The 15,593-nt window shown below is 40.4% G+C and overlaps 1 protein-coding gene across 1 annotated transcript in view; it reads right to left on the bottom strand.

The window, feature by feature from the left end:
• Positions 1–388: 388 nt before the first annotated feature.
• LOC111159393 (interferon-induced very large GTPase 1-like) overlaps positions 389–15,593 on the bottom strand; it is a 37,395-nt gene continuing 22,190 nt past the window's right edge. The window contains 4 exon segments of the mRNA XM_022521815.1: positions 389–1,343; positions 1,346–8,058; positions 8,060–8,147; positions 13,995–14,078. Coding sequence (XP_022377523.1) covers positions 871–1,343; positions 1,346–8,058; positions 8,060–8,145 — 7,272 coding nt within the window. The 5' untranslated portion in view covers positions 8,146–8,147; positions 13,995–14,078 and the 3' untranslated portion in view covers positions 389–870.

Here is a 15,593-nt window from a genome sequence, read left to right as displayed (position 1 = left end):
AAAAGCCAGTCTTTCTCAGACTTGTATATAGCACTGAGCTGTGAATATCTAAGGTCTTGTGAACCTTTACTTTTCTGTTCTCCTCTTTTCTCTTTTCTTTCTTTTTAAACACATGCATTGGCAAGATGCCAGAGAAGAGGAGGCTAATGATTAAATGAGAAAAACAGTTATTTAATTTCTCTTTTCCCTATTTGCTTGATAACATTTCTTGAATTGATGCAGACTTTATTACGGTGAAGTCCCTATTTTATTCCTATCCAGAAGAGAATATGCCTAAGTATTGCTATGCTCAGGGATCATAAACTTTCCACTAACATTTTTCCATTTGAGGATTAGTAACTTTTTATTCACAATTCTTTTTTTAATTTTTTTGTGAGGATTTCAGAGGATTAAAAAAAAAAAAAGGTTATTGGTAGCTTACAGTCAAGAACTGTATATTGGTTGAAATACCCAGATATTTATTCTATAGTAATTTGTAGCAGTCTGCAATGGTTCTGATTTCCTTCTATGAAAATGACTTTATCTGAGACTTTACATAACAGTCTATATTTCAAAATATAAACATTCTGAATAATAGTTTAAAATTTGCTGTGGATACTTTAAATGGATTTTATTTGATTTTATCATGTGTTCATATATTTTAGTAAGTGGTTTTTAAACCAGAATGAATTGAGGCAAAGAAGAATGAAGTCTTTTCACAGGGAATCTTCAACTCTTGAAATGTTAGTTGACTTATTTTTAGATTTTTCATTCGTAAAAAGGAAATAATGAGGGTTCCTTTTGTGAGGAGAAGGTATTTTAGGATTGTCCAGGTTCCCAAATAGGGACTCTTTTGTTCAGATACTGGGGCTCTTTTGTGGTCATTGGATTTTACTGTTTTTTCAAGTAATCAAGTACATCCTGCTTTTTGATTTGGGCCCATGCATCAGGGATTTTACATTTGTTTTTAAATTTTCTCTGATATTTTGCTTCTAGGTTTGATCTGAAGTGAGAGACAAACCATTTCCAGTATGGCTGGGAGGATGAGTCTGGGGTGATGCTCCACGTGGCATAGTCTCCTCCTGCCTCTCGATAGTTCTTATATGGGATTTCTCGGTCATCGCTCAAAACTAAGAAAACATTGCTTGCTACCAAATTAGTACAGTGATCAATAACAAAGTCGTCTGTTTTATAAAAATGCCATCCACCGACAGCGAGAGGACGGTGGAAGGGAACACGGTGGTCTCCTTCATGTGTAGGGATTGTGTTTGTACAAATTGCTCTACAAAAGGGACACTGTTTCCAGCAGCCACAGAGATGTTCAGAGAGCATTTTCTCAATTCGCGGAACCATTTCTTGTACCAAAACAAACAGTTCTGTTCTACTCTCTTCATTGTGGGATCCAAAGCTTCACTCATAGCTTCTTTGAGAAACTCAATATCTTTTATCTCCTGGTGTTCAATGCTTATCAGATCTTTTCGTGGGAAGATCAGATTACTCCCCAGTTGATCACAGAACACATCCAACCACTCAGACACAGTGCTGCTTCTATCTTCAGCTCTTATTATGGGTTCATGAATAGCTGAGAGGATGGCATTCTTGATATCATCTAAACTTATTTTTAAGAAAGTCCTTATTTTTTCACTTCCCTGGTCTGAACAATATGTTTCAATATGCTTTTTAATGTAATTCCTAAAAAATGATTCTGAATCGTGAAGGTAACTCCAGTAGTTATCAAAAATTTCTTCTTCAGCCAGAGAGATGAGAATATGTTTCTCCAGGTTAGCCCTGTTTCCGTTGAAAGCGGGGCAAGTAGATCGTATGTCCCCAGCAATTCTGGGGGCCGTTTTTTCCCATATGGTGTTGGAGACAGCAGGAGTGAGTTTCTGCCACAGAAAATCAACAAATGTTTTGACTGAGGTTGCTCCTTGACACGAGATTTTAAAACTCATGAAGAAATCCTCTTTCTTGCTTTCCAGGTAGTTTACCGGATCATGTGCATTCTTGAATGCCCTGTGCATCTCCCTAAAATTTTCTGATGCTTTTTGGAATAAACACAAAGATAAGTCAATTTCATATTTACTTGTAAATGTATATTTTCCCTCAGTAGGTGCAGATTTCACTTCCCCATCTATTATTCTCAGGATTTCGTGGAAATAACTTGGATCGTAATCACGCCCTTGCTTCTGAATGTTTTCTATAATTTCAGTAAATCTTGAAACAATGCGGTTGGTAGTCCTTTCTATAGACGTTTGATCATAGTCCTCTAATTGCTTTTTAATTATGCGAAATTTCTTGTTCATTTGGACATGTTCATCATATTTGACTTGAAACTCTTCTCTGGGTTTTCTCTTTACTTTGTCCACAAAAATATTTGTCTGCTTTTTGAAATACTCCAAAAGGATGTTTTCAGAATCCACATCAATGTCAGGCTCTGTGACTGGAGGGAGAGTTGAGGACACCTCATAGACCCATGTTTCCCAAAGCTGATTGAACTTCTCATGTAGTTGTTCCTCACTCAGTTCTGTGCCTTTTATAGTTAAAGCCAAGTTTCGGCTTTTTTCTAATAATTCCTTTTCATAGCATGACTTTTTCTTATCTAATTTTTCTTGACTTTTCTTAAAACTAATAAGTTCATTAGCTTTCTTTTGGGTGTCTGAAATAAGTGCCTCTTTAAGCTGTAGTAGCTTATTCTCAAAATTTGCTTTCCACTGAATCAGTATTTCACTATCTGGATCTTCATTAAAATATTTTTCAAGTTCTTGCTTGATGCCTTCATATTTTTCTGTCACTGGAGCCTCAAGTGTGCTTTTTCTGAATGTCTGGATTAGTCCATTCTGAATCTGGTTGATCTGCTGGTTCTGCAAGCCCAGCACATGACTCCTCAGCTCCCAGGTCCAGGAGTTATACATGGTTTCCAGTTTGCTCATGGCCATGACTTCTTGTGTGTTCCTGAAACTGAAAATGAAGTTCTCACACACCAGGGCTCTCCACAAATCTTGAACTCGGAATTTTATATCTGATATCTTCATGATGCCTCCCCTACATTCTTGTTTGGCTGTCAGAAGAATTCTGCTTTTCAGTTCCTGAACATTGCGGCTATAGCGAGGATTGGGAGGGGCCGTTGGAGGATTGCCATCCCAGAGGTGAGCAAAGTAGTAGACGTGAGTATTGACATCAAACTTAATGACATCACTAAAGCAGGTTACCTCTGAGCACTGTTCCTGTTCAGCTGCTGTTGCTGCCATTTCATCTAGTCTCTGTTCCAGCTGCCTTCGTCCTTCCATATTTTGTTCTTTAGCCATAACTTCTTCCACATTCTGATGGATAAAAAGGCAACTTGGGAAGATTTTTACTTGTTTCATCCTCAGAAAGGCTTGGACAACTATTTGTAGAATATCTTGCATTTCTGATGGATTTTCCCCAAAAATATTGATCAGAGTCAAGTTTCCAAGGCCAATAACAAAGGTTGCCAACTCATTGTCATGCTTCTGGGATTTGTTGCTGAGTTCTGGGGCCCGAAGTCCTTCTGTGTCCACAACAAGCACAAAGTCAAAGCCGAGTTCCTCTGCGAATGTCTCCTCCACCTTCACGAGCTGCATGTAGGCTCCCCGGGTACACCTCCCAGCACTGACAGCGAACTGTAGCCCGAAAAGGGCATTCAGCAGGGTGGACTTCCCTGAGCTCTGCAGGCCAAGGACAGAGAGAACAAACAGCCGTTTGTCTCCAAGTTTCTCAGAGACCTTGTCGAAAATAGCTGCTACCCACTTTAGGGGCACATATGAAGCATCCCCATCCATCAGCTCAATAGGAACACCAGATATCATTAGATCTGCAACAATCTGGGGAAGGGAGAGAAAAAGTGTATCTTTGGTGGAAAAAATTTCTTCCAGAGCTTCATACATCTGGCCTATTTCTCTGAGAATCTGCTCAATTCCCAAGGTGCAGTCACTAATCTCTGCAGAAATAGCTTCTATATTATTTTGCCACTGTTTTAGGGAGGCATTCTCTGGTACCTTTTGTTTTCCTCTTTGTACCTGGGAGCACAAAGCCTTTTTCTTTTAATTCAGTTTTTCCAAGTGATCTGCAGTCAGGTTTTCCAAAAACACACTCAGCCACTGTAAGAAGTAGAGGTTGTTATGAATTCCTGAACGTTTTTGGATAATTTCAAGGACAGAATGCATGAACTCATTGGGAGGAAAGGCTTTGTTCAATTGTTGACTTCGTATTCTTTGTTTCTCTGCCTCGATTTCACTCTTGTGTTGTTCAATACTCTGATTTCCCTTTTCCCTCAGATGATAGAGTTCTTTGTCCTTCTTACACCAATGATGCCACAGTCGTCCCTGAAGGGGTAGTAATTTTTTCTTCATCTGAGATATTGGCATGTCTCCTAGTAGGGCCATGAGAATCTCTGCCTCCTCTTTGGCTTCCTTGCAGTCACTCTGGTCTTCATCAATAAGAAATCCTTGCCTGCGTGCAATCTGGGCACAATCCTCTAAGCTAAAAGCAGTGCGAGAGAGCTCTAACAAATCTCTGATTGTAGTTTTGAGCTCCTCTGTTAATTCTGCCTCATTTCGATTCCTGATGCCAATTCTCACTCTTTGGCCAGAAGTACTGGCCATGGTTTTTTCTTTGTTATCAAGCAAAAAGATCAAAGGTTTTGGTAGCTGACACAGGCCACGGACAAGTTTTCGGTTTTCTGTATTGTCATCAGAAGTTGCCATGAGCACCACAATGACGGAAGAGATCTCCTGCAGGAAGGCAAGCTGCTTCTCATGGTCCTTGGCATCTCCATGAAGATTGGTGAAGGTCAAACATTTGTCAAAGCTGTCCTCATCTTCCCCCCCAGGACAATACCAGCAGATTTCTACTACACCCTCCATCAAGAGACAGTCTTTGCTGCTCCCCCTGCAATGCCGATGAAAAAATATATCATATTTACGTTTACTGAGTAGACAGTTCATGATCTGAGATTTGGAGGCAGAGAAGCCCTTTCCAACTCTAATAAAGGACACAATGGGAGTAGGGACACGACACATCTGCTGATTGTTGTAATTGTTCTTCTCTTTTGATGATTTCCTTGCTTGCCGCCAGCTTCTCCTAATTTGGCTGAGAGACCAGAGAGAGAATTCAATCTGAGAATTGCAGGGATTAGGTACAAGCAGTGGGAGGGCAAACTGACAAATGGCAAGTTTGGACAGAATATACTGTCTGGCATAATCATCTGTACAGTGAAGAACTGCCATCTGAATATCCATAGGGTGAACGTGGGACCTGGGATGAGTGGCTGAAGGGTTAGCGGGACTATCACTCTCTTCAAATATGTCCTCATATGGATCAAAAGCCTCATTTTTTTGATTTGAGGCACTTGGATGGACTTGCTTCTCTGTGTTTCCATCGTCTTTGAAGACCAGGTATCTCAGCCCATAATCCAGCATTAATAGCTTCTGCAGGAAGTAGAAGGGAAGCTCCTGCTCAGACCTGGGCTGGGTGTTATACACAGAAGTCTTGTGGATCAGGTGGAAGGTAGCTCTGCTCATCCTTTTTGGGTAGTAGTGTTCCAAACCTAGACTCTGGAGTAATTCTAAGAAGGCTTCATTTTCTATGGCCTCCAATTTGTTGCTTTCACTATCATGTGGTTCATGAGGTGGTTCCTTTTCAGGGAAGATACTTTGCAAATATTTTCTCACATCATCTATTTGCAATGAAGACAGGGTGACTTCATAATTCCCATCAATGAGCAATCTCAAGTCTTTCTCTAGGTTTTCCCAATCATGATGTGCTCCAGGTTTGGTGAGGACATGTTCAACTTCTTTAGACAAGAATTGTCCCATGTGCTGTCTTAGAAGTGTCAAGCGTTGCGTTTTCTCCTTTGGAGAAAGAGCTGTAACTCCAACAGTGGCTGTCAGACCTGTGAGCAGCAGGAATGCCTGAGCCCTGTAGCTGCAAATATTTTTGAGATTCTGGTATTTATCATAGGCAGTTTGCATTTCCTGCAGCAGGAAGTTCAGCTCCTCACATCCCAGAAGATACTGAAAAGTATTTTTTACCATGTGATAACCTGCACCCACTGCAACAGAAAGTAGCAAGAGCTGTACGTCTGCCCGCTCTGTTTCTCGCAGGTAATTCAAGAAGCATCGTAGAGACTGGCTGACCTCATAAGTGGCCTTTCTTTGTGCTTCTTCCACTGTTTCTGGGGTCTCAGATTTGGCCTTTGCTTCCATGAAGTCATTTTTGGCTTCTGTCAAGATTTTAATTAATTCAGAAAATTCAGAGATGTAGACGTGCTTCTTCTTCAGCTCTGATGAGAAGATCCACTGCATGACGGATTGAGCCTGAGGAAAGCTTGTCACACTATAAATGTGAGGATCCAAAAGGCTGTGCAATTGAGATTTAATAAATTCTGTTTTATAACTGGAAGATCTTTTGCAAAAGTTGACAGTGTTTACCAGAAAATTCTGTAGGTCCCCATCTGTGAGGCATATGTTAATCCAAGTGTCATAACCTTTTGTTTTTTGACTCAACATTTGCATGAAATTTATCAGTTTTTTAAGCTGCTCTTCAGGATTAGATACCTCCCAGGATTTCACATCCTCTAGGAAAACCCTAGCCTCCTTCACAATACTGAGTAATTCCTCTCCACTCTGGATCTGGGTAGTCAGGCCAGTCAGAGCAGTATAGCATTCTTTCAGGAAGTCAGCTACCTGAAATGGATTCTTAAAATCACTTCTGTGGCTGGAGCTGATGATGTCCCAAATGGGCACCAGTTGAATTCCCCGGTCAATGACACACCAGGTTTGATTACTGGCAACTAGGCCAGCTTTCCACTGGAAAAGGCCATTTGCTTCTGGTGGGCCACCTGTCTGGGCCACAGATAACTGGATTTGTGTTTGGAGATTTTGGAAGCTTGTGCTCTGAGAGTTCATTTTTGAATGAGAGTCTGTCATGTCCACACCTGCAGCAACTTGCATTCCAAAGCCACTGTAGCTGCCCCTGATATAAATATCCAGGGCTTCTGCTGACTGCTGTTTCACTTCTGCCAGTTGCTCACTTTGGAAACCCTCTGAAATGGCTTTCCACCAGTAGATTCCTCCCAGGTGCAGAGGGCCCTGATTAGCATGAGAACCAAACCTATTGAAGAAGGCCTCTGTCCTGGACTTCAGTAAGAGGAATCTGTCTGGGCCTGTACACTGACCCAGAAGGTCTTCAATGCATTTCAATTCTTGCAGAGCAGCCTTGGATAACTGGAGCTGATCAATGGGAAAGCGGCAGGAAGCCAGTGGCATATAGCTGAACTTGGCTGAGCAAAAATAAGAGTGCTCAGAATGTGATTGTTGGGTTTTCTTAGATTCTGAATGTTTGCTGTGATCTACACTAGCTTCCAGGCTAAATCCCCAGCCTTCACCCTTGGCTGCAGTAGTTGCACTGAAGCCTAGCTTCTCTATAGTCTGGGTGAACATGGCTTCTGCTTGAGAAGATGTAAACTCCTTTGTTTCAATCCGTGAGCCCTGCTCAGGGCCATAGAGTGAGAACTCATTTGGGACACTGAGTAGTTCCTCTCTCGTCTCTATCAGACCCCTTTGGTCTCTGGTTTTGTAAATTCCCTGCAGGGCCAACCCTCCAGATGCCCATCTCACCAGATCTCTATCTGGGAGATTTTGCCTGTGAGACAGTATCCCCTCCACGAGGTTGAGTTGTTTCTCATTGTTTTCCATGACCTCTTTTAGGGACTTTTGGGGAGATGGCCAGTATTCTTCAGGGCTCTCCATTGCCTTCCTCAGCTCTGCCTCTCTTTTCCTCACTGCTTCATCCTGTTGCTGCCTCCCTTCTGACAGCAAGTCTCTTTGCTCCTGCAGTGCCTGCTTTGCCTGCTTCTGCATTTTCTTTCTCTTTTCCAACTGAGACTCCTGTGACTCTGAAAGACTATTTGAGTGTGACAGTTTAAGAAGTTTCTCTAGGGCTCTTTCCTCCCAGGAATGTTGTGCTTGGGATTTGAGGTTCTGGAGGTCTTTTTCTTCAAGGTGTTGTAAGGCCTGAGCACAGGTCACATCTAGTTGTTCCTGCAGCTTGGGTAACCAGTCCTACTTCAGTCAGCAACTCTTGGAGATCATGCCTTCTTTTGCCTCTCATCAGGGGCTCATCAGGGGTGGACTTTGCTGTGGCCATGGCTGTGGAAGAAAATTTACTCAGTTAGCCTGTGTCATGACCTTAGGAAGTATCAGCCATATGGCCAGAAGTGTGAGTGTACTAAAGAAGCAACTCTTGGAAGCTTTTTCATGTCTTCTTTGCATTGTTCCAACAAATATATTCTGTTAACAATCCTTCTTAATATATTTTTTTTGAAAGACTACTTTGTATTTTCAAACCAAGAAAGACAATACATAAATTGTATTTTAGTTACCATAGTGAGTTACCACTTAATACTCTGGCTTTTGGCATTTCCTGTTACACAGAATTTGTTGCATGGAGAGCACTAAAGTGAGGGTTGGAGTTTGTAAATATGTATGAGTTTGATAGCTTAATGTTTGTTTTAACAACAAGAGCAACCATAAAAATGAATGAAATCTTGCCATTTGCAAGGATATAGATGGAGCTAGAGAGTATGAAGCTAAGCAAAATAAGTCAGTTGAGAAAGACAAATACCATATATGAGTTCACTGATAGGTGGAATTTAAGAAACGAAGAACATAGAGGGGAAAAAGAGAGGCAGAAAACAGACTGTTAATTATACAGAATGAAGTAAAGTTTACTGGAGGGGAGGTAGATGGGTTAAATTGGTGATGGAGATTAAGGAGGGAGCTTGTGGTAAGCACTGAGCATTGAATGGAAGGGATGAATCGCTAAACTCTATACCTGAAACTAATTTTACACCATATATTAACTAATTGGAATTTAAATAAAAATTGGAAACAAAAAATATTTGCTGGGAAATAGAAACGAAAAGACAAAAAACAAGCGTGGTACCACCCATTATATTTCCTGTGTTAGTTTCTGTCAAGGCTGTGTTGAGTGCTTTCTTTCTGTCTTTCTGTCGCTTATTCTTAAGCTGTTGTTGATATTCATTTACTCTACTGTGCCTTGAAATGTATTTCTGTGGTGTTAGATGTAACTTTCTTTTATTTCTGATTTTATTTATTCAAGTTCTCTCTCTTTTTTTCTTGATTAGTCAGGCTAAAGGTTATGCATTTTGTTTCTCTTTTCAAAGAATCATCTCTTAGTCTCATTGATAGTTTCTAATTTTTTTAACCTCTCATTTATGTCCCTTATATCCTCTCTAATCTTTGTTATTTCCTTCCTTTTACTAAATTTGGACTTTGTTTGTTACTCCTTTTTAGTTCCTGTATGTGTAAGTTTAGATTGAGTTTATCCTCATTTCTTGAAGTGGGCCTTTATTGCTATAAACTTTTCTCCTAGAACTGCTTTTGCTACATCCCAAAGATTTTAAATGATAGTGTTTTATTTTTTTTAATTTGTCTCCAGCTGATTTTAAAATTTCCTCTTTGATTTCTTCATTGACCCATTGATTGTTTAGTAGCATGTTATGTCGCCTCCACTTGTTTATGTTTCTTTCAGGTTTTTTTCCTTGTAATTGATTTTTAGTTTCATACTGTCATGGTCAGAATAAACATTTGATATGATTTTAATTTTTAATTTATTGAGACTTCTTTATTGAGGTCTGTGTTGTGATCTCTTTTGGAGAACATTCCATGTGCACTTGAAAAGAATGAGCATTCTGCTGTTTTTGGATGAAATGTTCTGTGTATATCTGTTAAATCCATCTGGCCTAAGGTGATGTTCAAGGCCACTTTTTTATTGATTTTCTATCTGGATGATCCCCTTTAATGTAAGTGGGGTGTTAAAGCCCCTACTATTATTTTTATAATTTCTCCCTTTATGTTCATTAATATTTGATTTATATATTCATATGCTCCCATGTTGGGTATATAGATATCTATAGTTGTTGTATCTGTTTGTTGGATTGATCTTTTCATATGTAATTACCTTTATCTCTCTTGTTACAGTTGTTTTAAAGTGTATTTTTTTCTGAGATAGCATTGCTATCCCAGTTTTTAAAATTTTTATTATTTTATTTTATTTGAGAGACAGAAAGGGGGGGAGGACAAGCAGGGGGAGCAACAGAGAAGAGGGAGAAGCAGGCTCCCCGCCGAGGAGGGAACCAGACGTGGGGCTTGATCCCAGGACCCTGATATGACCTGAGCCAAAGGCAGATGCTTAACTCACTGAGCCACCCTGGTTCCCCTACTTTTAACTCCTTTTCAGACATATCACTTATCTCTGTTTCATTTAGCTCTCTTACTATGGTTTTGTATTATTCCTTTATTTAGGAATAGTCCTCTGTCTCTTTGTTTCATCTAACTCCCTAACAGAAACAGTTTGTTTCTGTCTATTAAGTAGGCCAGTTACATCTCCTGGTCTTAAAAATATTAGTGTGGGGCACCTGAGTGGCTCAGTGGGTTAAGCCTCTGCCTTCAGGTCAGGTCATGATCTCAGGGTCCTGGGATTGAGTCCTTCATTGGGCTCTCTGCTCAGCAGGGAACCTGCTTTCCCCCTCTCTCTGCCTGCCTGCCTGTGCGTGATCTCTCTCTCTCTCTCTCTGTCAAATAAATAAATAAAATCTTAAAAAAAACCCTCATTCCCTCTTAAAAAAAATTAGCCTTATGTAGAAGGCATTCTGTAGCATCCAGTAGTTGAACCCTCTTTGGTCACCAGTACCAAGTGCACCAGGGGTATCCCCTGTATGGACTGCATGTACCTTCTTGTGTGGCTGAGCTGCAACTGCTGGGAGTGCACTGGCAGGCAGGGATTGTTCCCTGTTGGAAAGCTGTGAAGGCTGGTTGAAGCCAGTGAATGTGCACTGGTTGGTAGGGTCTTGCCCTCTGGTGAGTATGGCTCACCCTCAGCCTGGCTTCTTGCAATGAGCTGCTGTGACTACTGCTGGGTAGCATCTGGAGGAGAGCTGGTCCCAGCTCGGGCTCTCCGCCAGGTGTGAGCTGTTTTGAAGGGGTGTCTGCTGGAGCAGGTGGGTTGGAGAGGGTGGATCTGCAGGGGAACTTTAGTGTCAGGTGCTAGCAAGGTAGATGGAAGGTATCAGAACTGGCTGCTGAAAGCTTCCAACTATCTAGGCTTGGCAAGAGCAAAAAATGTCATCTACCAGCACTTTTGTTTCCAGAGAAATCTCTTGCAGATCCTTGTTCTTTTAGCACAGACCCTAAAATTAGTCAAATCTCCTTTATGTATACCCCAGGTGTTTCCCACATTATTGCTTCTGTTCTTTGTCTCGGGTTGAATTATTCAGTTGCTGGGTCTTTAAAGGCAGAGACTTGGTTTCCCCTCTCGATCTCCTGGAGATAAGTCCTGATGATTTTTAAAGCTCTTGGAGCTGAGCCCCACTAACTTTCAAAATCAGTTATGGGGATGCACCTTCCCAGTGACAGTCCCCAGGGCTAGGGTTGCCCAGTGTGATATTTGATCACCTTCTCCTCCATTCTTATGACATTCTTCCTGTTTTCAGGTAGTCCCTCTTGGAGTTTGGTTCCTGATTGCATCTCTATCCCTCTCTTTGTTTTTGATGTGGTCTTCTCTCTGTGCCTAGCTGTGTAATATCTGTTCTGCCAGTCTTTGGGTCATTTTCAGAGTGAGTTGCAATACTATAGTTGTTGCCTTGGTGTGTCTGTAGGAGGAGATGAACTCAGAATTCCATTTGTCCAGCTTTTCTATCTTCTTTCCCTAGTTATCATCTTAAGGTGTGTGTCATCTTTAACCATAGGCATTCTTAAGTCTTTTGTCCTTTATAGATATTTATTGTTTAATTCTAATGCTTTGCAGAATTGCTCCTGTAAAAGTGCTTCATCTTCAAAGAGACTAATGGAAAGGACTCTAACAACTACAGGTCTTTGAAACCTTTCAGATCATACCACTGAACTCGGTGAGAATTTGTAGAACTCTAGTAGAGAAACTAAGGGCTTATGAAACTACTAACAAAAAAGATGAAGATCAGTAAGAATTAATTACTTGGAACTGAATGAACTGATGAAGATTGTTATAATTTTCATGGTTTTTTAAAAATTAGAAATTTTGGTTCTTTGTGTTTTGTTTTTCCAGATTTAAGGAAACCTTTTCTCTTTTCTAAGCTATCAGCAATTTAGTAAAATGCACCTTTGTGAACAAAAGTAAAACACTTATCTTTTTCTCCTTTCCTGATACCTTCAGAATTCAGAATTTCTCACATAGTCTTAAGTATACTCTTAAATATTCTCATTTCATGGCAATACAGTTATGCATAAGTTCAGTACGAATCTGTTCTCAAACTGCTGGTTATCAGAGGGGAGGTGATGGGGGATGGTGAAGTTAGAGATGGGGATTAAAGAATACCCTTACCATGATGAGCACTGAGTAATGTATACAACTGTTGAATCACTATATTGCACACTTGAAACTAATATACCACTGTGTATAAACTACACTGGACTTAAAATTTAAAACTTAATTTAAAAAAAGAATCTATTCTCCTTGTAACGGGAAACAATTGGAAACATTGGTTATATTACCAAGGCTTTGCTTGGAGTGTCATTTGTGAGAGTGATGTAATCCTCAGATATGTAATAGACTCCATTATGTCCACACAGATCTAAGGAACTAAGGCTGACTTTATGGAACCCATAAAAATTGGCCTAGTACCTTGTTTACAGGCTTCCTAGCAGTATAATGAGGTGAAATGGAGCAATCTACCAACTCAACTTCTGGACTGTGAAACTTCTTGGAGAAGTTTCAAAGGCAGGACTGAAGCGGAACAGAATATACCACCCCAAAATGTGCCACTTTGGCTTGGGGACTGTCTTGAGTTGAAGGCAATTAAGACCCAGTAGGCTTAAGGAAAAGCTTTTTACCTGTTTCTAAACTGCTTTAAAAAATTAAATCAGGGACTTTTATCAGGAAGAGAGCTATTATCAGAAATAACTTTTTTTTTAAAAAAAATGCTTTATTTATTTGACAGAGAAAGGGATCACAAGTAGGAAGAGAGGCATGCAGAGAGAGAACGGGGGAAGCAGGTTTGCCATCTAGCAGAGAGGCCGATGTGGGGCCCAATCTCAGGACCCTGACACCATGACCTAGCCGAAGGCAGAGGCTTAACCCACTGAGCCACCCAGGTGCCCCTATCAGAAATAACTTTTTATAACAGAAAGACTTATCTGCGTAGCATGACAAATATTTATCAACCATTTTTTCTTCTCATCTTCCTGTGAATTGTCTTACCCCCCTTTGAAGCCCCAGACCCCTACTGCCTTCTCATTAGCTCAGTAGCTTGAAGGAAGGAAATAAGAGAAAAATTTCCTTCCCCTACATCATTATATTACATGAACCCTTCACCATCTTCTCTGCCCAGGGCTCTATATTCCTAACCCAGTTCAAGTTCCTCCACATTTGTGAAGCTTTCCATTAATCTTTTAGGTCTAGTTTGTACCTCTTCTCTGTATTTACAATAGCATCTGTTCCTTACATGAATCATAATAACAATATTAAAGTTTTCTGAGACCTTGACTTGTGGAAATGTGGTCTGGGAAAGGCTTACTGCAAAGAACAACCCTTCCCCCTATGACCTAGTTAAGACTCACAGATGTGAGTTTGCTTCTAATGATGGGGCCCAGAGGTGGGACAGCGGCTCTTGATTCTTAACTCTCTCCTGTACATTGTTCTACACTCATGGGCCCAAGGTGCCTGCCTGTGAGCAGACCCTGTGTTGGCAAGTGCCTCCGTTAGGCCTGGATCCTCAAGTTTCCATGTTGGAGTGGAACGGGGTGTAAATGTTTACAATTTTTAAATGTAAAACTAGGGGGCAACAAACACGGTTTTTTATGAAGGTGACACAAGTGTGTGTTCTGGTAACCAAAATTACAGGGTCACTATCGTGATGGGGAGCACGGTCCATTCCACTGCCTACCCTAATAGCTTGTAATGCAGAGACAACCAAAGTAAAGCAATTTTACACGTCCTACCTTTTCTGTAGGCTCTTTCTTCCTGTTTGCACTGTAAAGGGCAGTTGGGCAGTCTGCTGGACTTTGAATAAATGTCTCTTCACTCTGTTAAAAAAAAAGTTCCTTTTAACTTATTTGTTAATATATTTTTAAAAAAGATTTTATTCATTTATTTGACAGAAAGAGACACAGCGAAAGAGGGAACACAAGCAGGGGGAGTGAGAGGGAGAAGCAGGCTTCCCACTGAGTATGGAGCCTGATGCTGGGCTCCACCCCGGACTCTATGCCAGGACCCTGGGAGTATGACCTGAGCCACTCAAATGCCCCATTTTTTTTTAATTAGAATCAGCTAATTTTTACTCAAGCTGCATTGTCTGTACCATTGTTAAGGGATACTTTCTTTACATGCAATAAGATTCTGAATAAGAATTCCATAAAACAAACAAACAACAACAACTATAGCAACAACAACAACAAAAACTCCAAGCATTTTCAATTTGCCAAACTTCTGGTACAGGTTACCTTGTCACTTCTGCTTAATTCAGACTAAACACAACAATCAGACATAATTACCGGATATCTTAAAGGAGAAAAATTCAGAAATCTGATACAATTGTAAACAGAACAATGAAATAAAGAAAATATAAATGCGAGTCAGGACAAATTATCTCCATGGAATCAACAGATACATTCCTGAGAATCCTGAAAGTAAAAGGAGGCTAACAAAGTGTATTTTCTCATCTCCTTGCAAAATAGTCTTTATTCCTCTTTTGAATAGTGTATTTCCTAAAGAATTGAAGATATATTCAAAGATACCTTCTTTTTAAATTTTATTTTTTCAGTGTTCCAAGATTCATTGCTTATGCACCACACCCAGTGCTCCACGCAGTACATGTTCTCCTTAATACCCATCACCAGACTCACCTATCCCCCCATCCCTCTCCTCTCCAAAACCAGAGTTTGTTTCTGAGTCTGCAGTCTTTCATGCTTCATCTCCCCCTCCAATTTCCCCTAATTCACTTCTCCTTTCCTTCTCCTAATGTCCTCCATGTTATTCCTTATGCTCCACCAGTAAGTGAAACTATATTATAATTGACTCTCTCTGCTTGACTTATTTCACTCAGCATAAACTCCTCCAGTCCCATCCATGTTGATGCAAAAGTTGGGTATTCATCCTTTCTGATGGAAGTGCAATATTCCATTGTATATATGGACCATATCTTTTTTATCCATTCATCTGTTGAAGGGCATCTTGGCTCTTTGCACAGTTTGGTGAATGTGGCCATTACTGCTGTGAACATTGGAGTACATATGGCCCTTCTTTTCACTACATCTGTATCTTTGGGGTAAATACCCAGTAGTGTAATGGCAGGGTCATAGGGTATCTCCATTTTTAATTTCTTAAGGAATATCTACGCTGTTTTCCAAAGTGGCTGCACCAACTTGCATTCCCACCAACAGTGTAAGAGAGTTCCTCATTCTCCATTTCCTATCCAACACTTGTTATTTACTGTCTTGTTAATTTTGGCCATTCTAACTAATGCAAGGTGGTATCTCAATGTGGTTTTTTTAAAATTTTTTAATTTATTTTCAGTGTAACAGTATTCATTATTTTTGCAC

Source organism: Enhydra lutris, unplaced genomic scaffold (genome assembly GCF_002288905.1).
Source record: "Enhydra lutris kenyoni isolate GAN:26980312 unplaced genomic scaffold, ASM228890v2 scaffoldscaffold68, whole genome shotgun sequence".
NCBI lineage: Eukaryota > Metazoa > Chordata > Mammalia > Carnivora > Mustelidae > Enhydra > Enhydra lutris.
This window is presented reverse-complemented; position numbering and strand designations above follow the sequence as displayed.